Below are 27,353 nucleotides of genomic sequence, written 5' to 3' on the forward strand. Positions count from 1 at the left end.
TCTTGTGGTCCCTGCTGATTTAGCGGGTCATTCTGTGTCTGTAAGGAATTGTATAATTAAATGTTGTGATTTAATCCCTTGAAACACATTAATGTTATTCGCCAGTAAAGTTAAGCATGGGAAAGATGACATTTTCAGGGTCTGTATTTATGTATTAGCTTTACATGTTTAAATGAATATAAGAGTCTTTTTGGGCCTGTCTCCAGAGGCAAGTATATTTAAAATTAACATCATTCAGCAATAGCTTAGTAGAAAAATTTACATTCCCAAATCAGAATGACTAAGTTTTGGAAATTACTTAAATATATTCTCCAAAGTATGAAAACTTGGTATTAAGAGATGATACTCTTATTTTGAATAAGCATGCCTACCTACAGAAATTTAACCAGGAATATTTATCTGAAATAATTATTCTTTCATTGTTGCTGCATTATTACCCAGACATATAATATTACTCTAGAGTCCATACATTCAAATCCAGTCAATAAAACCCCCTGAAGTTCAAGTACAAATAAGTCAATCACATTGCTATACTTTAGCACAATGTCTAATGTTAAAGGTTAGGTAAAAGACTGCTTCAGTTCTCCCAGGGCTGATGGAGGATGCCTCCTCCAAAGGACTTCAAGACTTTTCAGGCATTTACAGCTCTCCCATTTCAGCCCAGGAAGACAGATGACTTTTTTGGCTTTTTTTTTTGACTTTTCTTACAATTGCCAGATAAATGCAATTGCACTATTAACAAAGCACAAGCAGAGTCAAGAACAAAAAAGGAAAATCAGACTGGTAACAGTTGTATTTTTTCGAAGAAACCCAGTTTGATATTTTTTGAAATACAAAATATCAAAGTGGTTTTGAAGAAACCAGTTTGATATTTTGTATTCAAGGTCCAGCTCAGAGGTAGGAAAACTTTTATGGCTAAATTATTAACTCCTGAAAACAGGGCTCTGTAATAGAAATGCTGACAGACGCTCTAGTACAGCAGTGCTATTGGGCATTGCTATAGTCATCAGTTTTAATGAGAGCTGTTAATATCACCTCGATCAAAATGGCTGCCCTGGGCTGACATCTTGGGCTGGGCACAGGTGCTCTCAGCCAAAACTGTAATGAAGGTTATTACATTATCAGTGAGGCACAGATGCACATCCTGTCTGAACTCAAGGTGGTGTCAGTGCCAAGCAGCGTTTCTTTCGGCAGGTCCCAGCTCTGTTTATATCAATACGCTGTTCCAGCTCAGTGAACCCAAGCACAGCCTTCTGCTTCTCTGTGGCACTGCTAGGGAGAGAAAGAGCAACTTTTATGAATGCAAGAATGATGAACCCCTGATGTCCAGGTGGGTCACAAAAATTAAAACCAAACAATAATATAGTCTTTGAACATGGAGTTATGCATTCAGATCTGGGCTGCCTCAGTATTTCAAAACAGCATCCTCCTTTTCCCCAAGCACAGTAACAATATTGGCTTGATGGAAAACTCTGACATCTTTGTCCCCTCTTCTTTTTCTCACCTGAAATCTGATGTAGTATTTTTTGATTTGCATGTTTTCCAAACCATAATTTACACTTTGCTCATCAGTGCTCATGCTCACTTACTTCATAAAACAGACCATGCAAGCAAGCCACATGTCTATTTTGTTAAAGCATCTCTTGGTTTTATAGTAAATATATACAAATTTTTAAGGCACCTCCTGAGTAATGGGATCTATAGTGTCAAACATGGATAATATGATGGGTTACATTTCTACTGAGATAACAGCTGGACATTCAGAAGCCAAATGAGCCAGCCAGTCTGCTGAGGCCATCCTTCTTTCTCTGCCCTCCTAGGACCCCAGCCTGAAGGATGCAGTAGTGCAAGAGGGATGATGTAAATGTGAAATGGCATCTCATCAGGACAAAGAGCACATTTGTTTAGCAGAGACTGACAACTGCTCACAGATCTCTGCTGGCACAGTGATGTTACTGTGCTCCCAGAACCATATGTTATACCTGGAATCACACACAGGTAAAGCAGCCGAGCAAGCATCACAAATTGTATTTATATGAAAGACTGAGGGGGTGTGTGTTTGTGTATGTGTGTGCAAATACATATACGTGCGTGTGTGCATGCATGCAGGAAAGAGAGCTGGACAAAGCAGCCACTATTGCTCAGCCATTCTAAATGTAATTCCTGGTAAATTGTGCCTGGAAAATGATCAATGTTCTGCCTCCCTAACAGCTTTCCTCTTCATCTTTGTCCACTTCAGCCTTTACCAAAAAATGCAATCACAGTGCTGAAGTTGAACTATTTGTGGTTTCACAGCTGTCCCTCGTAGCTCAAGGACAGACAAAGATGAACTCTCTCCACTGGACTGCATCTGGGACCCCTAACAATGATCCAGTATAAATCATTGACTGAATGGGCTCCATGCCAAAATCCCTGGCACAGTATTGTGCAGGTGATACCACTGATTCCGTGGCATTAACATCTGTGCACTAGAACCATGATGGAAGCTGAGTCATGGCAACCAGAGAACAACATTAACCATGAATAGTGGAGGCAACCAAAGCAGAGCACAGGCTGCAGTGTGACAGCAAAAGGGAGAGATCAGTACCATGCATATAGAGGTAGTGGTTAAGACATGACTGCATCCTTGAACTCTGGTCCCGGACACTGCAAGTACATACTAAGCTCTGCTATTCCACCAAAACAATATTTGGTTAGCCAATCAGCTAATAGCTGACAAGTCAACCTGAAAATGCAGCAAGACCAGAAATCAATGAGTTTGATGTTTTGAGCTTTGAAATAGAATGTCTTTAGGTGATTATTTTCCTTAAAAAATATCAGCCTTTTTTTTCGTAAAGGATTAGATGACTGTTATAAGCAAAGCTATATATAGGTAAGCAGTACTGAAACTGGAAGGATACAAGACAGGAGCTACTGCTTCAGCCAAGCAGAGGCCACAGAACACTGTTTTTGAGTCAGGAGATGAGGGCTGCTTTATTTCTAACAAGAGTAAAGCTGCACTGCCTCATGCCTCCTTAGTCAAATGTTTGAGTGGAAAAATATTAAATGAATGGAAATGCTCTTTGCATTTCTTAGTAGCAAGTATAGGGTAATCTAGTTTCAATTCTTCTGGCTACCCTAGCATGTTCCTTTATTCTTGTCGCTGTCCAAGTGGAAATAAGTCAAACTTTTTAGTATGCACAGACTTTTTAGTATGCCTCCCATCTGCCAGCAGGCAGCCTATGTACACAGGACTACATGCCTTATGCCTGGTCTCTGTGAACATGCACACACAAACCCTGGTCTAAGCCTGAAAACAGTTCCCTACAAGATTTTAATGTTCTTGACTCATTTCTACATTTCATGCAAGACTTCACAGCAGACAGGTAGCAAAACCCACTGCAAGTTACCCAATTATGTCCTGGAGGAAACTTATGTTGGGAGTAATTGCTACAAAAGAAATAAATGTTCAGCTGTCATGGTCTGAATAACTTTCAACCTGCAGCTGAAGGGGTAAGGGCAGACCTTTGAAGCTGGTGCTTCTCCACAGCTGCCACTTTTGTTTGCTTTCTGCACTTCTGACTGCCACAAATCCTGTACAGTGTCCCAGAAGGGGTGGAAAAGCACAGTCTGGTTCATGAAGAAATTAATCAGAACATTCTGAAGTACCTTCTCTCTAATAATTACATACATATGAAACAGGCAATCCAAACTTTACCTATAGAAAATGCAGACCAGCACTTTAAAACAGCAGTAGCAGCAGCAGTTAAAGCTTCCTCTCTGCCCCAATACAATAGATTGCCTCGTAGGAAATTGCACTGTGATTTCCTTAAATGAAATATAATACCCTGATTAGCAAGCAATGCTTTGTTTAAAAATGGGGAGTTTCCAGCTCAGTTTTCTTCAATAATAATAATGAATACTGTAAGTTGATGATAGCATACAGTAATGCCAAGGAAAACAAAACTCCTGATCACAGAATCATAGATTTATCCAGGTAGACAACAGTCACAGCCCTTCCCTAATCCATGACACGTATCCTATCATGGAAGGAGACAGAGTTGGCCAACCAGGACCTGCCTTGCACACATGCAAGCTGGCTGAGCCTGATCCCCCAGTTGTCCTGTATGTGCCATATGATGGCACTCAGGATAATCTGCTCCATGACCTTCCTTGGCACCCAGATCAGACTGACAGGCCTGTAGTTGTCCAAATTCTTCCTCCAACCTTTCTTGTAGACAGCATGACATGTGCTGATCTCCTGTTTACCAGGACCTCTCTGGTTAGCCAGGAGTGCTGATAAATGACTGAAGTAGTCTTGATGCTGTGCAAGGAAATATTTGCTTTGGGGAGGGGCAGGAGGTGGACTGACTTTCCTAAAACTTTTACTTTTTTTATTTCCTTCCACCTCTCATGTGCATGTCCTTCCTCTAATAGTTTAGAAATAAAGGATGCAATCTGTATTCCAGACATTTCACATGAATAATTTTCTCTTATCGCAGACTAGCCACTACTGTCCTTGAATAAAAGGAATTGCTCCAGCTCCCAGCTGGAGGAAGCATTAGGTTTATAAATACATTTTAACATTTTAAACACAGTCACACTACAGATTCTCTTTAGCACCAAGAAAAAGAGGGAGTACATTCATCTGTATGTTGATAAAAGGGACCAGGCTCCTCAAGAATTTCCATCTGTACTATCACACAGTAGACTGGTGACTGTGAGTATCCCACCGGCCCAGGAATCTCTTTGCTGTACCAACTTCTCTGCTTCTAAAATGACATGCTGACATCCCAGGTGTATCCCTGCAGAACTTTACTCTGCATGAGGCCGGACAGAAGGAATGGAAGCAAAGTCTGGCTGCCCTCACACCTTCCTCAGGAGCAGGGGCTGCTCTTACCTCCTGAGAAGGAATAGCCAGGTTGGCATCAGCAGCACCATCTCACTTGGGGATGACAACAGCAAAGGAAGAGGGGAAGAAATGCACAATCCACTAATTTTTTAGTAGTGTGAATGCCATGATAATATGAAACTGATTGTTTCAACGCTGTCTATCAGCTGAATCAGGGTGGTGCCACTTTATTGATGCATGTCTGTCAAACAGCTGTCAGACTCTTCCACTCGGGTAGTCCGCACTGGTTCATTAGGAGGTGATTTCCCATAGATTCCCTAGACCTGACAGCTGGCAGAAAACAAACCTTGCTGTCAATCCCGAAAGAAAGAACCATGACTTTCAGCTATATAGACTAAAACTGATAATTTTTGTGTTACTGTAAAAATCTTTGGAATAAGCTGTATTAACAGTGTCTGAGAAACAGCTTTTTTTTTAAACTGTGGTCCAGGAAGGCATCAAGAGCAATACTAGCCATGATATTTGGATGAATAAAGAACTCCTGGTATTACTTAAGCATAAGGAGGAAGTACACAGGATATAGAAGCAGGGTCGGGCCACTTGGAATGAATATAGAAAGGTTGTCACTGTAAGTAGAAATGAAACAAGGAAGGCCAAATCCCATCTGGAATGCACAAAAAAATTCAGTACCAATTTGTAACTAATCACTGAACCAGAGAATAGGTAAGGTTGGAAAAGACAATAGCGGGGCCATCTGGTCTAATATCCCTGTTCAAGCACATTGCACATGCAGCCTACCTAGTTAAGGTTCTAACATTTTGCCTTAAATTTTCCCACCAACTTCCAATCTTTCAATTACATTTTCCCTTTCCTCCTACGCCACTTATATCTGAAAAACCTATAAAATCCCCAAACTAGCAACCATTTCAACAGAGCTATGAAATGTGAGGCCTTTTACAAATATATGTAAGGTTGTTTTAAATAAGCTGGCAACTGTTTCAGTTGCTGGGAGTTTATGCTGTTAATTCCATGAAAAAATATCATTGTTTATGTATGAATAAGCTATCCAAGAAAGTCTATAATTCTTTGTCATTTTTGATGGGTTATGACCAAAATAAATATACCTCTCCTAACAATACTTTCCTAGTTCTGTGGACAGTACCACTTCTGTTCTGATTACTCCAGCCCACTTTTGGGAGTTGTGTTTGATTTTTTCCCCTTTGCTACATCCAAACCATCTCCAAGTCTTGACACTAATCTCTTCAGCATCTTCAAAATTCACCTTTTCATTCCCATCCTTAGACTGCAATCCTTTACTTAATCTCTAACACATATTTCCATTTTGATTACTGCAGCCTCCATTCTTCATGTGTGCACAAAAATCACACAAATCAAAGTGCTGCCAATTAAACGTGTTTCTTGACTGAATATTTAATCACCTCTTTTCTTTCCTTTTCCCACCCCTCCATTTTTTGCTTCACCATTAGCTTTCCTTCAGAATCAAAACACAACAGCCTCCTTCAAACTCAGTATAATCCTGGGTCCTTTTAATTTATCTTGTTTATATATACATTATATAAACATCTTCAATTTACCTTAATTTCTTGCTTCCCTCCACACCTTCCCTTTTCCTCCCAGACCTCCCGCCTACGAGATTTTTGGAGTTTCCTCCAGTTTTGTCTTTTGTCCTATATCACCTCTTCTGTCCAAATTTCCCTGAAAGCTCTGCTTTACCAGAACATGGCAGATCCATTTCCGACACGCTGCTTTAAAAACACACTGATTGTTCAGCTGCCTTTGCAGTTTTCCAAGCTGTCATCCTCATGTTCTCAGGCAATGCCAGGCACACAGCTGGTACTGCAGCAAACACTTAACAGCAGTGACCTGGGCACAACACTGAAAACTGATTAAGTAATATGCTAGGGGCTGCAGCAAACACAGCCATCCTCAAAATGCTGTCAAACATGTGAAGCAAGCAAGTTGGAAGAAATATATAGAAGGAAAAAACCTTCATATATATTTAGTTACAGAAGTTTTCTATCTTTAAGTCTTTTATCTTTAAGAACAATTGCTGTTTATTTTTCTGAAGAGTATCAATGTCATCTCTACCTCCTCTAGCAAAATTACAGAGTTTACCACAGCTATTAAGTTCCTTTCCATATCTTAACCACCCTTCTTCAGGTGGGTGGTTCCCTGAAGGTTCTCCTTCACACCCTGGCAAATTTTATGCTAAAGCCACTGCCTCTAGGAAGCTGCTCCGGGTTTACAGCTTCACAAGTCTGAGTGACCCACACTCTTAGGAGAACGGGACCATATGTCTATGACTCAGAGTATCTACCCAAAATTTTACTTGCAATTAACATTAATCTGCTGCAAGTCCAACTCAGAAGTTGCCTGTTTACAACAATACAAGTATGAATGTATCCATGTGCATAGATGTTCAGGCTTCAGCCTCTCTGCCAGACTCTTGTCAGGCTTCTACCTCTGTCTGTGAGCAATCCCTAAGAGTCAGTCCTATATCAGATCAATATTTGTCTCTACCTTCCAATGGCATTGGAGTAAAACTTCAGCCATTGTAGGACACAAAGGAATACAATTTTTTCCCACATTTCTTATTTTAAAGATATTTTTAAGATATCAAATGGCCAAAAAATTGTATATTTGCTAAATTGTCTATCAATCTCCTAACTACTAGTGGATACTTCAAAAAACCCATCGAAGTGCCACTTTTAGATGATCAAGCTTAAAGTACTTAGAGACCTTGAAAATTTGAACACACATGCCAATATCACATCACAGCGATCCTTTTCTCAATATGGTTTTTCAAATCTTGTTAAGCTTTATGATTTAATATCAAAGAGTTTTCATGACCATTGAGAACTTGCAGAAGGTATCACCTTTTATTCAAATAAACACAATATTTTATGTTAGCCTTTCAGCCTCTGATTGTAGCAAGAGATGAGTTAAAAACTGTGTTGTCAAAAAGGAGAAATTGCATCAATCCTCCAAGATTTAATACCTCAGGAGCTTTTGAATATTTCCTCTTTTAAGCGTGAGGCAGCTGTTTCTCCTGGGAAGGTTTCTGGAAGACATCTGAGATGAATGCAGAAGGCTGGAATGTAGGATGGATAAAGGAATGCCAGCACAGGACTTCCACTCTCAGGCAATATCCCCAGCTCTCCCCTTAACTGCTTTCAGAGCCCTGCCAGCTGCTCAACTTCAGCCTTTCTGCACTCCCACCCACCCCTGCAAATTACAAAAACAGCTAATCCTGCTGTCAAGGGGCAGAGCTCTCCAGTGTGCACCTTCCTCCAGAGGCTGAGGAGCAAACAGAGAGGGTGGAAGGAGGCCAGCCTTGGCAAGGGTCCCGCTCTGACACATCCTCACATGGTCACCACTGTAACTGCCCAGAGTTTCTATCAGGAACTGCACAGAGGAGCTTTTTTAATGAACTCAGGATAGCTGGTTCAGAAGGTTCAGGCACAGAGCTTATATGCAGGGAAATATAAACTGTACACAAAACAGAACTATGCTGGTAAAAAGCCATTGCACGCACTCCTTAGAGCATTAGATTTAGGATTCTTTTAAAACATCTAGAATCACTTAGAAAAATTAAAGACACGCTAGTGAACTGGGATTAAAATACAGTTTTCTACTATAGCAGCACGGACCTGTAGGTTATTTAATTTTGGGGAGAGACAACCTATGAAAAGATATGAATACTTGTCTGGAAAATACAGTATTTAAAATGACAGGAACAATTGTGCTTCCAAAATTGTGTCCTGAAAAATGACTCAAACGTTTGCTGCCCAGTTCCATGGCAAGGAGCTTGCTGAGCTCTTGCTCTGCCTTCTGTGGGAAGGCAGCAGCTCTTCCTCTGATCCACCACTAGAGGGAACGGCATGGAGGGACAGAAAGAAAAGGAATCTCTCCGAGCTTTTTGAGATCTCTTTGTTTGTTTATTTTTAAGCATCACACGGTTTATTTTTAAGCATCACACTCCTAACAATAGGAGTAATTTGTGTGGCACGCTCATAGTCTAGGGTGATCTAAATAACAGGTCTCCTCCCTTATCTCCTTTCCACATCAAGGAGAAAAAGCTTTTATCAAAGCGATTGATGTCAGCTGCTGCCAGACACATACCCTAGAACTGAATGTTTAGGGCTGGTTTGGGTTGGCAAAACTCTGTCACTATAGCCAGTTTCACTCTTGTCTCCTTTGCAAAGCAAAAGCTTCTTCCATCTGAACTGGTGGATTGTGCCAGCAGAGGGTTAGGGGTAAGATCCAAAGAGCCCTCTGGAGGCATGAAGATGGGAATGTGTGTGCAAAAAATGACTTAATAAGAAATTGCCTCATTGTCTCATATAACACATATAAGAAATTCCTCCTGCAGCTTTAATGATGGAGTGGGAAGCTAAACCCCATAGGAGTTCCTCCCTCTATTTACCAGAAAGGCAAGATATGGGCTCCAGTGATGAAGTGTTCCATTAATATTAAAGCTAGAGGAAATAAAGTGACTTAATTGTAAACTAACGACCTCATCCTAATAACCAAATTCTAAACAGAAAAGGCAAGAAAAAACTCCTACTTTTAGCCATGCTGCCAACTCATAAATTAAGCAAATGACATTGGCATATAATTACACTAATTAGTACTGATGCCAAGCAAAGACTATTTATGGATATGCATTCACCCCATTTCTAACCCCAGAGCCTAAATCTGAAGTAGAAGCTCAATCAGCACACTTTGAAAACTCAGTGTTATTGTTTATGCCATTGTGGATCTAATTTAATCAATATCATATTCTCATTAAATGCAAGGTCTGTTAAAGATTTTTTTTCACAGGCCCTACAAATGAACTCTATTTGATTCATCTCATTACATTACTGCTCTAGGCTTAACTATGCATCATTAACAGAAACAATACACAAGTTAAGTATAAAGCTCTATAGATCACCTTAAAATGACACAGTCACACATGATTATGGTCATAAGTAATTGGAATGATAAAAGCTGGTGTCCGCAGTGATTGTCAGATGTCATTGGCTCTTTCACAACAAAAAAAAAATACCTCAGTGCCTGGTGCTCTTCATTGTGCCAAAAGGGAAGATAATGGAAATGGGTTCTATTATCCCATTAGTATAGATGCTGTACTACACCGTAAGTTGGATTTTTTTTCATTTCCTGCTGCCACCAGAAAACTCTGAGGATGCCATTTCTTTCTCTGAATTTACAGCTTTCCATGTTTCAGTCACAAAGAAAGGACTGTATCACTACAGTGGAGTGGGATTTAAGAGATCAACATATGGTAGCTCTACAATAATATCTGGAAATGATCAGCAAGCTCTGCATCTTGAACTACTAGAAGTAAGAATAGACTGATTTCTTCTCTTCTTCTTAATTTATACCAAGATGCATATTATATAGATGAAGAGTGTAGCAGCCTCATTTAGCTTTGTGGGCTACCTCTTTCTCCTTGCTTTTAGAAACACTGTACATTTGCCACACTTACTACTGCTCCCTGTTAGCCTGCGTGCCTTTCAGTGGCAGAGAATCACACATTACACAAAGGCCTCACTGATTTACATCTGAAACAACTGCATGTAGAAAATTTTTCATTCATTTTGTTATGGCATCAAGAGACACTCTAAAGCTTGCGCTGCCTTGCCAGCATCCATTCACTTAACTACACAGTTGCAAACCTTCAGCAACTTCACTGATTTCATCAGGTTTGGGTTTTCTTATAGATTTAGTTTCTTATAGGTTTCTTTTGTTGTTTAAGCTTTTTATGGTCTTTTTCTTTTCCTAAAACTAGCCAGCCAGGTCTGTGATTGTCATCTAATTATTTACTGGAAATATATATATATGGATATAGAGAAAGCACATGTAGAAAACAGCAGAAGATGTTTCCTGGTCTAAATTCTTTTCTTGATATTTCTGCTGACCATTTCCATGTAGAGTTCTTCACTGATTATAATTGCTAGAAAATTGCATGTTTTTGCTTGTCCCTTTGGACAAATGGGCTGAAATTAGTGGTTGCACAGATCTGCAGCTGACTCATTACAACATAAAGCAGCCGACTGTGGGACTTGGGGTTTTTTTGGATCTGTTATTTTAGGATGGAAATTGCTGAGTTGGCAGCCAGTCTGACCATATAAATCAACAGCAACTGCATACTTCTAAAATGACATAGTGCATAATCAATTTAATATGTGAGGTCTGAGGAAAAATAGCTTTATTGGGGAAGTACTGATAATAAAAATTCAACTGATGGTTCTTCTCAGGTCACTAAGGGCAAAGCCATAAGCCAGTATTTATACCACCGGACAACTGGGTCTTTCTTAATCAGCTAGCCTTTCTTTGGATTGCTTCTGAATGAACAATAGCACCTAAAAGATTTATATCAGTGACAGAAAAAGGCCACTGGTATTATGACAGAGTTATTGCTATTATCATCCCTTGAGGAGACAATAATATGCGAGTGCAAAACAAGCACAGATAGTCCTGCTGTGACTCTTGAGGATCTTTCTTCCACTTTGCAACAGAAAGTCATGAACACCTCCAAAGCATCATCCCCTAAGTCTTCTGGTTCCAAGGCTGCTTTTTGATTAATGCTTTAAGAGAAGCCGAAAGCCTGGGGGGATCATCCATAATTCCACTCTCGCTGTGGTGCAGTGGCGTGCACTGCGGCTTCTCTTTCTGAAGTAATCCCAAAAGGAGCATGGAGTCATGATGCCATGTCACACTGTGGAGTAACAATTGTCAAGTCAAGTCTTGGGACAAGTTCATGACATTTTATGCGTGGAGAAAAGCTCAAGTCTCACATGCACACAGGATACTCTGAGGCAGAAGTGACATAAATCTTCTTGGTAGGGTCCCTTCTAGAGGGTGGGGTAGGGGATGGTTGGAACCAAAGCACTGAAAGATAGTGCACAATCTTGTCAGTTTTGGACACAAAGACATTATCTGAATATAGGAATTTTCAGATGGAAAGGTATAAAAATAAGAGAACCAGGCTGGGGGCCTGCAGAATGTGAGGAACCACAGCCCTTTCACTGTGATTAACTGCATTGGCTCACAATCAGTAGGGCTCGTCAAGATCTCACTGTCTGTCTTGCCATCAGGTCCTGGATTCAAATCTGATTAATGGAATTGCTTATCCTCATGCTGCAAGTAGAAAAGCAAGAATCCGCTCATGTGTAAACAGAGTATATATTTTCTATTCAATTATTTCATAGGTCTTCACAAACATGGCTGGAAAACTAAAACCAAAATTTTTCAAGTATTTTTTTCAAGTATTATTTTTCAAGTATGGTTGAAATTTACAAGGTTCACTAAAATTTGCCAAAGGAAAAGAGCAGAGAATTAACACAAAGTAAATTTTTTTTTGTTAGTGAATTTTTTTTGAAAACTGACTAATCTAAAACCACAAGGGATTTTAAAGCACATCTTTTATTATTAATTCAGCATTATGGAAAACCATAGGGCCAGATATAAGACAATACAAAACTGGCTTCTCATCTTGAAGAGACCAAGGTGGTATCCATTGTGTCCCTTGGGTTTTGGCATCAGAGGCATCAAAACTAAACCGATTAGATACAACTTATTTTTTTAATTCAAATATTGAAGTATAGAAACAAGGCAAAAATTCTGCAGTCATCAACATATTTCTTTGAAATGGTCCAGAGATTTAGGGGAGAGGAAGAGGGAAGAAAAATCAAGGGAACAGAAAAAGTGTGTCTCAATTACAAAGGACAAAATGAAATTGACAGGTTTTGAATTTCAAAATAGCTTCTGGAGTAATTTATTTATTTTTAACACTGATTTAACAGTACCAAATAAATATTTAAATACACAAAAGCGGGTTTTTTGAACATTCTTTTGGAAAAGCAAAAGATACTGGGAAAAACAAAGGCAGAGGAATTCAACAGCCCATATTGCTTGAATACTTCTTTTAAACTACCATATTCTGTAAGCAAACCATAATGAAAAATCCACACTTTTAGCAAATGAAAGTCCTCCTGAGGACAGCCATTTGCCTTAATTCTCCAGAGAGCCTAAAAATGCATAAAGTATATTTTAATGAGGAAAAAATGTTTATTTCTAAAATATAATTCCCAGTTCGCCCTCATTTTTAGTGTAGGTAATGGACATAAAACAAATGAAATGTTTAGAAAATGGCTTCTAAAAATAAACTGCTTGTGCTCCATTTTCTTTCTTTTTTTTTTTTTTTGCATTAACAACATTATTCTCTGTTAACCAGAGGCAAAATAATTTTAATATAAGAGGCTTCCTTCATAATCTAAAAAAAAGGGAGTTTTAAGGGCAGATTTGTTAAATGCTGTGGCAATATAGCTCTGACTGATTAATGAAAATGTACAGCTCTTAGCTTTTAGAACTTTTTGATGACATACTCCCTGACTAGGATGTGATTATTGACAAACACCAATATCCAGGAAATCAATTGTCACCACACACAAATTTTAAGTCTGTACAAAAGCTACTAACTTTTTTTTTTTTCCCAGCACTCCATACTATTGCCTTTGAAAACCATATTATCTTTTCATAGGAGTTGCTTTGAGACTTCTGTTGCTACTAAGAATATGCACCACGAAAAACAATGAATTGGTAAAATGAATAAACTTTAAGAATCCAGTGCAGGCATACCTTGTTCTTGGAACTGGTTTGATCTCAGTTATTTTAAATCAAAACTTCAAAAAGACAAAATAAGCAGTACCTGTTGATCAACATTTGCTAAATCTATATGGTGCAGTGGAAATTACTACACGTTTGTCACAAACTTGACACTCCAGTTCAAGGAGTGTAATTAAACCTGTTATTTAAATTACACTTGCTCAGTGCATCAGCTCAGTTTCTGCCCACTCTACAGGACCAGACATGCATGTGTATAAGCATGAAGGCAGCTGGCTCTTGCTCACCTAGGTGGAGACCATTTTCCTCTAAGTTCAAAGAAGAAACTCAGGCAAATCATACTTGTTGTACCTGCTTTTAGATGAGATTTCCTCTCCTCTAAACTACTGCACTGACAATAGATGCAGAATTCTTATTTGGTACAAACGTAACTAAAAAATTCACATATTTTTTCCGAACCTTTCAACCGAATTCTCAGGATTGTTCGATTCGGTAGGACAAATTTTACAGTAACTGAGTGTATGTATACATCCAAACCCTGATTTTCAGCCACTGGCATCTGTTACAGAGGGAAGAATAGCGATCATCACATTGCACAAATACTTCTAGTGGAGTTTCTTGATCTTCATACCTTTACAACTTCAATTACTTTTACTGCTACACTCACATCATCTGTACTTCTTGTTCTTGGAGGATGAATTTCCCATAGCTCAAACATTTTGGGGAACTATGAAAACTTAAATGCTATTTTCATAATTATTACCAGTTTTTAAAAGGAGATTTTATCCCCAAATACTTGGTAGGAGAAGAAAATATTTGGTACAAAAATATTTTTTACAGAGGAGTAAGATGAAATTTTCGGTTTTCTGGTGAAAATATAATTTGTTTTGTCTAAGTCTCAGATTTCAAACATACTTAGTGGTGCAACATGCAGGCCAACCACATGGCAGAATGTTTAGGAAAGCTGCACTGGTGAAAACAGGCTCAAGTAACATTGCTCAGAAGGTGCTCAGGGGAAGCAGTGTCTGACATAAGCTCAGAGTGGTGTGTTTGGACATCTCTCCTGAAGGCTTTTCCCACCCACACTAAGTACTGTGAATTTTACTTGGAAATCCTTTTACTTTAAAAATGAATTTAAAAATCAGGCATGTATGCATGCCATTTAAAAGATGTGTTTGGCTGAGATGAGAATGCCTGGACCGGTGATTTCAAGAGAAAAAGGTGGGGGGAGAAGGGAAAGAAAAAGTTCTGAGAATTATAGAATCATAAAATCTTTAAGGATGGAAAGAACTTTAAGATCATTAGGTCCAACTATCAGCCTAGAACCATGTCCATCATTAAACCATGTCCACACATTCTTTGAACACTTCCAGGGATGGTGGCTCAACCACTTCCCTGCACAGTCTGTTCCAATGCTTTACAACCCTTTCCATTAATATTTTTTTCCTAATATCCAATCTAAATCCCCCCTAGTGTACCTTGAGGCCATTCCCTCTTGTCCTGCCACTTGTCACCTGAAAGAAGAGACTAATCCCACCTGGCTACACCTCCCCTTCAGGTAGTTGTAGAGAATGATAAAATCCTCCCTGAACCTCCTTTTTCTTCAAGCTAAACTACCCCAGCTCCCTCAGCTGCTCCTGCTAAGATTTGAGCACCAGCCCCTTCACCAGCTTTGTTGCCCTTCCTCTTTCGTCTCAAGACCCTTGGTTGTAAGAGGAAGGCATTGCCTGACTTCAGTCTATAAACTGAGAGAATAAAAACATCCCCATAAATCAAAATGCATAACCCGACTGGTTATGTACCCGAATTTCTTAGGCCTTGAAGTAAATGGTAGGAGGTAACTCTCCTTATTTTGTCACTGTTGGTTTAAATATGGATGAAGAAAAAAATGAGGTGGAGGGGGAGGGAAGGGATGGGAAATGAAAACCAAATTTATTCTTCCATGCACTAAGGAGAGGAGCAGATACATTCTCGGTATGCCACGAATTACAGAGTCATCACAAGCACCTCACTGTCAGAAAGGGGAGTCATAGCACTAGGGGAAAAAAAAAAATCTTAAAAAAATTGACCATGACTGATGTGTGTGAAAAATCATCAGGGTTAACTATTTCATCTTCCCAAAGAACTGGTTTCTTCCTTGTGCCTTTTTGTTAGGTGAAACAAAACAGGTCCAAATCATTACACTGATTTAAATAGAATGAGGATGTTGTGTAGGTTTTTTTAAAGTATTATTAACTAATAAGTTTCTGATATATGTTGCCATGAGTAAGGCAGCACCTGAGGCAGTCTTTTTGCTCTCAAAAGAAGAAAAGGGACCACCATCTAAAAATTTACAAATTAAACAACAACAACAAAGTGATTAAGAAATTCAAAAGCACTAGCATGGGGAAAGAAAGCAAACAAACAAAAAAGATTTTCAGCTATGCTTTGAAATTAGATGGTGAACAGATGCTTTAGAAAGATAAAGAAGGGCTTCTTTTAGGCAGCCTTTGGTAGGACCAAAAGGCCTCTGATGCTAGATGAGAGAGGTGAGATCAGACAAAAGCTGTGTGAAAGCAAGGTGACTTTGCAAATGGAGGTGTTGCAGGAGACAAAGAAGCCTTTTGAGAGAGTTGCCACACATCTGTCCTGTTTATACAGCACCAACCTGCATCCTGCTACCTTCCTAGCAAAGGACTGGATGGAGGGTCTTTGACTTTCTCTGGCTCACCTGTCCTGTGTTTCCACCAACTCCACTCTTATAGCTCCTTGTTCTTCACAGTTTCATAGGAACCATATCAGAATGGTTTTTCTTTTTTGTCACTTGTACCTGAAAAAGCCATTCAATAAGCCAGACTGATCCAGCATGCACCCTGGAGCAGAGGCAGGGATCATCACACATCAGCTTCCAGAGCATATGTGCAGGGCTTCCTTTCTCTTGATGGTGTTTGCTCAGGCTAAAAACATCTGCTTGAAATTTTTGTACATTGCATCCAAGATCTCAATACATTTTCTGCACGTTTGAAAGGTAAATGAAACTGCCAGAAAGCCTGTCAAGATTAAAACCACTGAAATCCTCTTGAACTGATGACAATTTCTTCTCTTGCTTTTCATTATCCTACTACACTGCACATAATGAACTTTCCTGCTAAAAGACAACCAATGGCAAAGAAATTATAGGAAGAAGCAACTTGAGCCTATTCAGTTATTTGCAGGAGGTGGATTTTATAATTAGTTCAGAGCAAAACATGCCCTTTATTAGCATAGTAATCTTTTTGAACAGTATTCATCTTTTCCTCATCATTTTATAGTGTGTTATTCCTTTATCAATCATTCAATTATAACACCGTGGCTTACTGGAATTTCATCTAGGCACTAACACAATGTTTCTTTGCTCTTCCTTTCCCCCTGGAAATTTTGGAACATTTTGGGCCATGTACTACAAAAAGCAGTGCCATTGCTCAAGCTAGATTATACTGCGGTCTAGTCTACATAATAATTTTCATCATATGTTCTGAGTCCACGGGACCCAGACTCCTGAACCATAGTCCAGGGGAAGAGACTACCAAGGGGCCTTTATCTGCATTCTGCATTGATTTAAAGGGACTATTTTCAAAAGTAAAGTTGAGTCAACTGCAATTTTTTTCAATAAACATATCCTATGTTTATAAAATATTTCAATTTACCAGGAACACCACTTACTGCATACATTTCTATTTTCCATAGGAATAATTTTTTAAGGATTAGCAATTTTAAATGAGAAAACTGGTGAAACAAGGTACAAAATGGAAGGGAAAGGGGCAGAAAACACAAGGAGATGATGTGATTAATTTTTTATTAATTACTTTTAGTTTGTGAATTTATAATGCTTCTCGGGAATTAGGCTCTTCCTCCTACTTGGAGAATGAAAATGTGTTGCAATACTATAATTTCTCACTGCATTAAAGGATTACTTCTCTACCATGAGTAGAGAAGTAATCCTTTAAAGAAAAAAATAGAAAAAAACCTTTCCTAAGTTCAGAGAGCTCTCAGGATTTGTCTGTGTTGCCTTGTTCTGACAGTGGTGAGAGGATCATCCCTTCTTCTGATTCCTCCTCCTTTACTGAATACTCCTCTCCCAGCAGTTTTCAGAGGCAGCCCTACTGCCACCCTCTCTTTCCATTTCCCAAGGGAACCTTAAATCTTGGCTTTGCTTCGTTTTTTTTTTTAGTTTGGCAAACATTTTAGGTAAGCATTCCATCACACTTCTTGAATAAAGATGCCGACCACGCCTAAGGGTGACCAGAAGTGACATGTCAAATGTGGCTGAGGAGTTATAAAGGGCTGGGCAAGATTTAACACAAGCTGTGACTTCACTCTTTAAGTGCAAGGAGAGACCAGTACACATGGTGAGAGAGTGGATCTGTCACCATTGGCTTTGACTTTTTAACAGAGCAATTTGGAGAGAAATGCTAAATGAAGTCCAAGGGTAGGGTATGTCTAAGAAGGCAGGGATCCTGTTTTGATTTACAGGTAGGAAGGACAGTTTGGCACCCTGTTCTCTGCCTGAGTTTCCACTGCAGCACATCACTGTGGGGGGAGGTGCTTAGATGGAGTTTCACCTCTGTGTCTCTGAAAATAATACGCAGAGACCTGGAAATAGGTAAGACAGTGGGATGGGGTACATCCACCGAAGATAGCAAAAAATTCAGCATCTCTGAGGGATCACAGCTCTGCTTTGTACAGGAATTGCTGTTAAACAGTTAAAAAAAATCACACACGAGTGGTAGCGTATCTCCTCACAGAGAATGCCTTTACAGCTAGGAGAAATTAACTGACTTATCCCTAACTGACTTATCCCAGCACTTTCTTGCATGTCAATGTCTAACTTTTCAATCACAACCACCCTGCATAATATGGAAATTAAGAACATCATCATTTCTAGTAATTACCAGAAACATACACATTTCCAACAGGGTGACATTATGTCATGAATCCCCTTGTCAAGAAGAAAAAAAAGACAAAACATATCATACTTGTTTGAGAAGGCAAAGTGATAGATTTGTCATGAGGGTAATCATCTATATATATAAAAAAAATCCACTATTATCAACTTCCTGAATTTCTGAAAAGGGATTCATTTTCTGCCTGAGCTAATAATGAACATTCTTCTTCTATTCATCATCTTCAGCTTTTTTCTCTCTTGAGATTCATTTATCACTAGCTACTGAACCTGAGAAACAAAAAATAGGCAACATCCCTTTTTGAAGTAATGGCTTAGAAGACTATTAAATCAAGAGGCAAAAGATGGATTTTGAAGATGTACATTCAAAATTCTTCTAACAGCTGCAGGTTTTTAACACAGGATCTGCACCACTGGTTTAGTACAGGTATTGGAGAAAGTAAGTTTATCTAGTGACAGCACAAAGTGGGGAACAGTATTTTTTTTTTTTTTCAGATAAAATTCACAGTAAAAGGAATGAAATAGAAGAAATAATGAGATCAATGGCACTATAAAGTGCAATTCATGCTGCAGGAATTATTCTAGGATGATTGTTCAAGTGCATTTTAAATCTAAAATGGCCTGCATTAAAACAGATCATGCAGATGCTTGAAGTCTTCCCAGCCCATCTGCCTGTGCACAGCTCTCAGCCTGTCAGGCCCTCACTTGGGCCACTGATTGACTATTTAGTGGTACTGAGAAATGGAGTGACAGCCACGCTAGGGGAAATGGCCCAAAAGTCTTCTCCCGTGGTTCAGTCAGGCCTGAGGCTCCCTGAGGATCCCAGAGTCTCAGCCCTGCTGAGCTCTCCCTGCTGCTGGAATTCCTGCTCTTTGGCAGAGCTAAGATGGGACATTTCTGCAGGGAAAAGGAGGAAGACACAGCATTTGCACTTCAATTCTTCTCTTGTAAGATTCTGCTGTCACATTGTCTTACTATCCCTACCTTGTATTTTCCAACAAAATGAGACCTTATATCATCAACCTGGGAAGCACAGGAAAGAAGATCCCTTACACATATTGGATGGAAGGAGCAGGACTTTCTTTGCTTTCGAGTAGGATGCAGAGAGAAGACCTCCCCAAATGCTCTTTTACCTCATCCCTTTTCCTCAAGGTTTTCTGGCATGGCAGGAAAAACCATACAAGCAATCACTGTTGGAGGTGCTTGCCTGATGCTACTGGGTGTGCTTTCACAGGGTTATTGCATAAGTGCATTCAGATCTCTCACTTGGGCTCTGGCAGAGGTCTCTGGGCAAATCAACGAGTCTAACTTCCAGAAGCAGGTTTCTGAGAGGTGTGCTTCAGCAGCACTAGCATTCACATCAAGGTACAGGTTTCTGACATTAAATGGTTCCATACTTTCCATGGTGTCTCACTGGGATGCTGTCCAAATACAGCTTCTTGCTCTAACTTGCTATCCTAAGCAAGTGTATGGCATTTGAGAGATTACTCTCTGAGATTCTAGCTTGCTGGTCAGAAGCCAAAATGCAGACAACACCTATGAAGTCCCAAAGCTAAGCAATTTTATATCCAAGGCTGACTGTGTGCAGGAGTGGCAAATTTCACAGGCTTGTAAAGCTAGTAGTGAAGACCCTCTGCAATTTATTTCTGCACTGTTTTCAAAGTGAAGGGGCAGAAGAAAGGTATGAGTGTAAATTCAGTCTCCACTCATGGGTTCCTTGCTAGGAAGCAGAGACAGCTTTCAACAGCAAATTCTCATTTCAGTGTTGTATTAACTAAGAGCAGGATATGAGGAAGAGCAGAGGCTTTAATATCTGATATTGAAGGTATCAAATCCTGTCAGAAGTCAGCAAAAAAAATTCATACTCTAGGTGATTTCTAGACAGAGTGCTCTAACACTGCTGCCAAGAAACTCGGCTATCCCTAGGCAGCACCTTAGAAGTAAATACTCACAGCTGTTTCTAGAATTTTGCATAGTGAGTATTGAAATGGATTCTCTACTTAACACAGCAGACAGCTAGCCAGAACAAAGCATGAAATCAAATTCCATCAATCCCTTGAATTTGTTTATGCAACCTATTGTTACTGCTCACAGAACAGCTTTGGCAAGTAAAGGCCATGACAAACCATAGCTGTAGTTTATAAAGAGAAATTCTTCCCATCTGCCATTTTTGTTGTCATTTGTTTTATATTAATTTCTCTCCATGCAGTTCCAGATTTAATCTGGGCACAGCTGCACTGAACCAAGGAAGCTGAATAAATTTTCTCTTCTAGTGAAGCAGAAATGGGGGAGAAAATGGCAACTACGGCTTTTTTTTTTTTTTTTGTAGGAATAGGTTAGAACTTCTTTGCTGTAACACTGATGTAGATTAAGCTTGCACTTATGACTTTTGATACAAATATTTCTGGTAATTGAATTTTATCTGTGACAAGCAAGATGAAATTCACACCAAGGAGCATGTTCTCGAGTAACTTTCTTCACATGGGAATGAGCTGACTCAGCACATGAATTATGGAGTCACAACTACATGGTGCCATATTACAGCGCTAAGATTAATAAAGATTTTGCCTTAACTATAAACAGCATTGCTTGGGCAATAAAGGGATTTAATCTGTATCCACCTGGACTTCCACTTTACTTATATGCTGAAATGGCACATGGGATTTCAGCATATAAGGTCATTATCAGTGGTCACACGGGTTTATTCATGCCTGTGGGGTCTCTACTTCAAAACCTTTCTGGTCACTGCACAGCCATGACAGAGGAATTGTAAGCAGGAAGTGTCATCATGGCAGCAGAGCATCTATGGTACACGAGGAGAGGAGCAGAGGCTGTCGACCTTGGTAAGTGGAGTCTGAGCTAGAGACTTGCTCATACCAAGCACAAGGAAGAAAACTATTAAAGTTAAAAACATGTCTCTGTAAGATGACCACAAGGGCATCTAAATTAAAGGACTGCTGAAGTAGTGAGGTTTGGGGCTGCCAGCCTAACTACCAGTAAAGCTCAGAAAGTTCCTTCTAGTTCTTTCGTTTCTATGGTAGCTGTAGCCTTGACATGAAAAAATCCCAGTGGCACAGGACTACTGCAGATACATTAAGAAACCTGCAATGCAAACGTTATGTATCATTATATGCTGTGAGGGAATTAACCTGGTTTAATTTTAAGACTTTTCAATCAGAAGGGTTCAGTGTAACAGAAAATGTTGCTAGAAGGTGTGCTTACTTCTATTCATGGCTCATTTCAATGTACTCTGAAGCTGGACAAAATCCACTGGGTTTTATTTACCAGCAAACCTTCACAGCAGATAAAGCAATCACTGCAAGAAACCTGCAATTCTTCTTTGCTAATGAGCATTGCTAGATTATTGTATGACAGGAAGAATATGTCCAGGGAATACCCTGCTGAACATTTCATCCTCCCTGGAATATGCTTCTGTGAGATAAGTCATAATAAATACAATGTGCCAATAGTCCAACCTATTGGGAAAGAGCAGATACACGAACAACTTGGTGCAAATATGGAAGAACCTGCTGACAGGCGTGGATGTGATTTAAATGCCATTTTCAATGACAGCACTATAGGTAAAGGCCAGGCAGGCAGATCACTTGTGTAATAGCTGGAAAGTGTCCTCCTGCTGTTGACAGGAAGGACTGACAAGAGAAATTATTTTCTTACAATGCCTGATACAAAAATTCAGGAATTACCAAAATGGCCAGCAGAAAAATGCAGGAAAGAAAAAGAGGTTCAAACAGTTAAATGACAGGAATTCAAAATTGCTCATACTAGCTGAGGAATGCAAAATACATCTTTGTAATATGGAGTTCCAAGCTTTAAGCCGGCATCAATGAAGAGCGTGAACTGACACATTTTAAGTTCTGGAGACTACCTGGTTTATTCTTCCAACTAGAAACTTCTAATTTATTGATTAGGAGAGTCAACTATTTAAAGAGTCAATCAGTTTTTCTTTGAAAGGTGTTAAGAGCATGATTCATCTTTTCATTTTGCTGAGCACCCGACCAGAATGTCCTTTCCTTTTCTCATTTGGACAGTCATTATCGAACATAGCTTCCCTATCCCCTAAACAAAGTTGTCAAAGCTCTGCCCATCAGCTATGAATACAAGAAAAAAGCTCCAATGGTTTCTAAGAGGAGAAAGATAGACAGGATGTTGAGTGGTAAATGAGGATATTTGAAATACATCTGTGGACACACACTTTGTCATTCCCTACTCAGCGCATCTCCAGATCAGAGGAATGGATTCTCTTATACAGCAGCAGCTGTTACTGTTTGGATTGTAAATAGTCATAAGCCATATGGTGTGGCAGGAGAAAAAAACTTCACACTTTCTCACATGGACAAATATTATTATTGCAAAGAATAAACATATCAATATATATATATATCTTTTCTCTGGGGAAGAATATAGTCTTCAACCTGATGCTAAAAAATTATTGGCTTCCAGATGAGCAGATTACCTGTCAACAGTTGGTTTAGATTTTTAGAATTTGGATGTCTCGATAGAAAATAAATGTAGGTGTGCAGTAGATACAGCACTTACAGACTGACAGATGGGGTGAAAGAGACACAAAATATAAACTGAGAGAGTGAAATGGGAGAGATGATTAGGAGGGGAAAAAGTCTATATGCAATTACTATGGAAAAATATATTGTTATCTACTAATTAACTACACAAAACCAGTATGATTGTGGCTTATCATGCAAATGGATCTGCAATTTCTTCATGCATGTGAATTTGAACTTTCCACCTGGTCAGTGGTGCATAAAGCATTTCAGATGTTGGTGGAATATATCCAGACGAGAACAGGTCTCTCAAAAAGGATGGGGACTTCTGCTTGGTAAGGGAAGCTGATACAATCAATGTGCCCAGAACTTGGAATAAGGAGAAGCAGTGCACTCCCTTGCTGTGCCCCAGCTAAGGGTTGCTTTCATTTTAAACCATGATTTCTTCAGTGTTCATGTTTAAAACCTACTGGTGCTTCTATTTATGTTATTTCTAAAGAACTGTTTAGCTTATCTTTTTGCTTCAAGCACTTTAATTAAAGGAAAGCGTGATCACTCTTCCCATTGTGTGGTGAAGCTGGCAACACACACAGTTAACTTACAGTTCTGCAGAGCCAAGTTTCTGAACTACACCCCAAAAGTCTTAGCAGAGGAACACTGCACTTGCCAAGAGCAAACACCAGCACATTCTATTTGTATTATGGTTAGACAGGCTCCATAATAGAACCCATGACCTGGCAATTAACACTCCTCCTGTTCTGTGCAAATCTCAACCTGTATCAAATCCTACATTGAAGCCAACTGGCAAAACAGAGCAGTTCTGAATTTACATGAAGAAAATCCCCATCAGCAAGAGATTTTGTCTGTGACTACTGCACCTCAAATTAAATGAGACAATGATAAGGATGACAGGGCACTTCTGAGCCCACAGGAGTGACTCCTGACCTCAGGACACCAGTAGCCATGAAGGAAATCAAGAGAACTTCCACATTCATCATCCCTTGATGAGAATCACAGTCCATACCCAGTGCGTGGATAAAAATAGAGGCAGAAATTCAGCATCTACCATGAAACAAAGAAAAAACCCCAATCTTCCACAGGATTTGATGTCCTTGCATCAAACAGCCATTTTGCGCTAATGATGTTCCTACCATTCCCAGTTTTCAATGAAAATTACTTTATGGCTGAATGCTTTTCTACCACTGTTACCATTTCTATCCTGACATCATAAGCCACATTTTGTTACTATGTATTTTGCTACCGAAACTCAACAGTGGGAGTAAAATGCCTGTGGATCAGGAGAACGGGTCCACTGTTGCCTTTGAAATGTCCAGCCTGCCTCAAAGTGTTTTCTTTTTATCTTTGTCAGGGAATGTGGTTCAGACCAATGATCCAGTAAGGACCAGACATCCTGACTCACTCTCACCAAGCTGGCTGGATAACCCCACAGTCAAGACACATGGGGAACCAGTTCACCAGGTTCCAGTACCGAGATACTCTGCAGAGCAACTTGAGAATCCCCTCCAGGTCTCAGCTCAGCACAGCAGTGTTACTGCAAACCTCTTTACCAGTGTGAACACCAGCATATCTTCTTCATGACAATCAGCTGGCTTCCTCCACAGGAACGAAAAGCATTTGCTGTTCTCTTTTGAAATCACAACCAACATTTCCAGGAACCTTTCTTTTAAAATACTTCTTTACAATCACAATGTTCACACAAACACAGCCCCATGTTTGATTTTAAGAAAAGGGAAATCCCACAGACAGCAGATTTAATTGCATCTTTTTCATGTAGTGTTTTGAAAGTCTTGAGTGCAGGGCTCTGCTCTTGGCAGAGAGAGCTCATCTGAGAAGAGTACAATCAGATGATGATAGAAGAGTTAGAGTTCTGGGAAAATGGTTGTAAAAACCCCCAGTCACTGCAAAAAAAAAAAAAAAGAATGAATTGAAATTTACTCCTAGTTTTATTTTTTAAAGGGATATTTAATCCACTTTGCATCTAAATAATGCAGGAGACATTTCCAAAGTGGTCACTGGACTTGAAGTTGATATAACTAAGTTGCAAAGGTAACTTCCATGCATGGGAACCTGTTCAATATATATGTTCAGACAACCACAGAGGTTGTCTTTACCCATAAAACTCTTGGTTTACAACAAGCCCAAAGGACAATCATTTCTACTTGCAAACCTGCTGTCGTGAGCTAATGATGTTAGCAGAAATCACGTATACAAGACAAAAAAATTATGAACTTTATAGCTTGCAGACTTTAACTAAATTATATGGAAAAAGATTACCCTAACTAATATATCCCTAATATGCAGTTTGTTTGTGTAATCCTATATTTTCAGCAGTGGGACAGCCAAACAATTACTTTAGTCACCTTTTTTAAAACAAGGAACTACCAATAAGCCCTCACAAATTTGAACAAGTTTTATATTAATCATGCTTTCTCTACCAACATGCTGGCCATGGAAAAAAGACCTAAAGACAGCTGAAACAGTGCCATCAGATTAAATACACCAGTAGAGTAAGAAAAAATTACTGACATTTTAAGAATATGGAAACGGAAAGATTTTGTGGCAATAGCGTACCACACGAACAAAGTACAATTCACTTTGTAAGCAAGTGTAGTAAAATGGGTTGTACTGTGGCTTCCTCAAACTGATCTAAGGCTGCCTGTGGCAATGCCTGAGACAATAAGCCAGACACACTGATTATAAGCTTTACCAGATAGATCAGGCTCCCTTTCTCCTTCAGAAAAGAAAGTGTTCTTTAAGTTACTTTAGCAAGCCTCCAGTTGATTTTTCCTTTTCGTCAGGCTAATATGAACATCCTGATTACCATCAGCAAGAAGAGAAGGCACAATAAAGTTTACTTGTCCTAACCTGCAGCTATGCATATAGGTACCTGCCTTTACATAAGCAGCATTATTCTGTCTGGCCTTTCTGCTCTCATGGGCAAAACGGGGACTTAAAAAACCCACGGTGTCTCTTTGGATAAAATCAATAATTCAATGAATGAATTATTAGTTGCATTTTGATTGGAAAAAAAAAAGAAAAAAAAAGAAAACAGCTACTTACAGAACATGCAGAATACTTTTCTCATAAAGAGAACAGTCATAATTAGTCACCTTTAAAAATTTTTTCCCCCATTTCCCCCATCAGAAATAAAACTACGTTATGATTTTATTTTTCTTTTTTTTAAAAGAAAAATATCCACCTCTTTAAATATCAAGATAGCAATACCATAAATTATTTTGAAAATCTGGATTACACTTATCTTAAAAGTAGCTGCTTAGACAAAATATATCTGTTTAATGAGCTGACGTGTTTCCCTTTCAGATTCTTCCGAAAGCCATATGAACTTAACTGTGAATCAGATTTGTATCTTGATATTAAAAAAGAAATCACATTCCACTTCCCAACAGAACACAACAGCAAACATGCCTTTTACTGCCTATAATGGCTACATTATGTTTTCTGCTTAATAAAAGACATATAAGTCTGCAGAGAGAATAACAAAATCACTTCCATCTTACTTTTCTGAAACTGCTGAATAAAACTCAGAACAATAAAGATCCCTTTCCCCATTCACATGGTTTACTCACCATCACTTTATTCCAAAACTCAGTTTCACTTGAAAAATGATCCATAACAATGAAATGATTTCTTCCTTGTCAAAAGTATCACTCCAATCATTTAAATTACTGAACGCAGAAAAGGAAACATAGTGCTCCACAGAGCACTCTGAACACGCTCTGTTGTTTTTGCTGATGCAATGAGGCTTCTAAGCAAACGAGCAAGTTTGCAAGCAAGCTGGGTAGTGGCATTTTCCTTATGATTCAAAAGTGAAGTATGCCTCAGCTAACTGAATGCTCGCACAACGTATAATAAAGGAACTCCGGGATTCATACACGTCTCTAACACAATCATTTGTAAAACTTCTACTTGTATTACCATCTCTAAGTCTGCCACACCTCAAAAACGACGAGCCAGATACAAACTTCTACTGGGTGCTATGTGCAGCCAAGAGAAAGACAGCTTCAAGCCAGAGGCTTGTATGTAAAAGTCTCTGAAGTTTAAGTCCCTAAGGTGTATGAAATTACATTCCGTGTATGGAATGTGACTGTGGATTCCTGCTTGCTGCATATATAAATATGATAAAGTTCATCATAAGCCACACATTAAAAACACAGAGTCTGCCACAACACATTACCAGATTAACACACAAAACTACTGTGATAGGAATAAGTACAAAAACATATTTAAATAGGTTTATAATTGCAACTTTTAACAATTAAAATGTTCCTCCCTCAAGTGCCAAGAAAAGCGCAGAAGCATTTGCAGGGTAATTTTCTAAGAAATGGGGATAACAAGATCCAGGGAAAATCTAAAAGCTGTGTCTTCCTTTCCACAGAGGTGCAGACCT

At 39.1% G+C, this 27,353-nt stretch overlaps 1 protein-coding gene across 1 annotated transcript in view; it reads right to left on the minus strand.

The window, feature by feature from the left end:
* SASH1 (SAM and SH3 domain containing 1) overlaps positions 1-26,581 on the minus strand; it is a 184,952-nt gene extending 158,371 nt beyond the window's left edge. The window contains exon 1 of the mRNA XM_059467217.1: positions 26,533-26,581. Within this exon, the coding sequence (XP_059323200.1) occupies positions 26,533-26,577 (45 nt within the window). The 5' untranslated portion in view covers positions 26,578-26,581. The remainder of the gene's footprint in view (positions 1-26,532) is intronic.
* Positions 26,582-27,353: the final 772 nt, after the last annotated feature.

The sequence above is a fragment of the Ammospiza nelsoni genome, chromosome 3 (genome assembly GCF_027579445.1).
Source record: "Ammospiza nelsoni isolate bAmmNel1 chromosome 3, bAmmNel1.pri, whole genome shotgun sequence".
NCBI classification, from domain to species: domain Eukaryota; kingdom Metazoa; phylum Chordata; class Aves; order Passeriformes; family Passerellidae; genus Ammospiza; species Ammospiza nelsoni.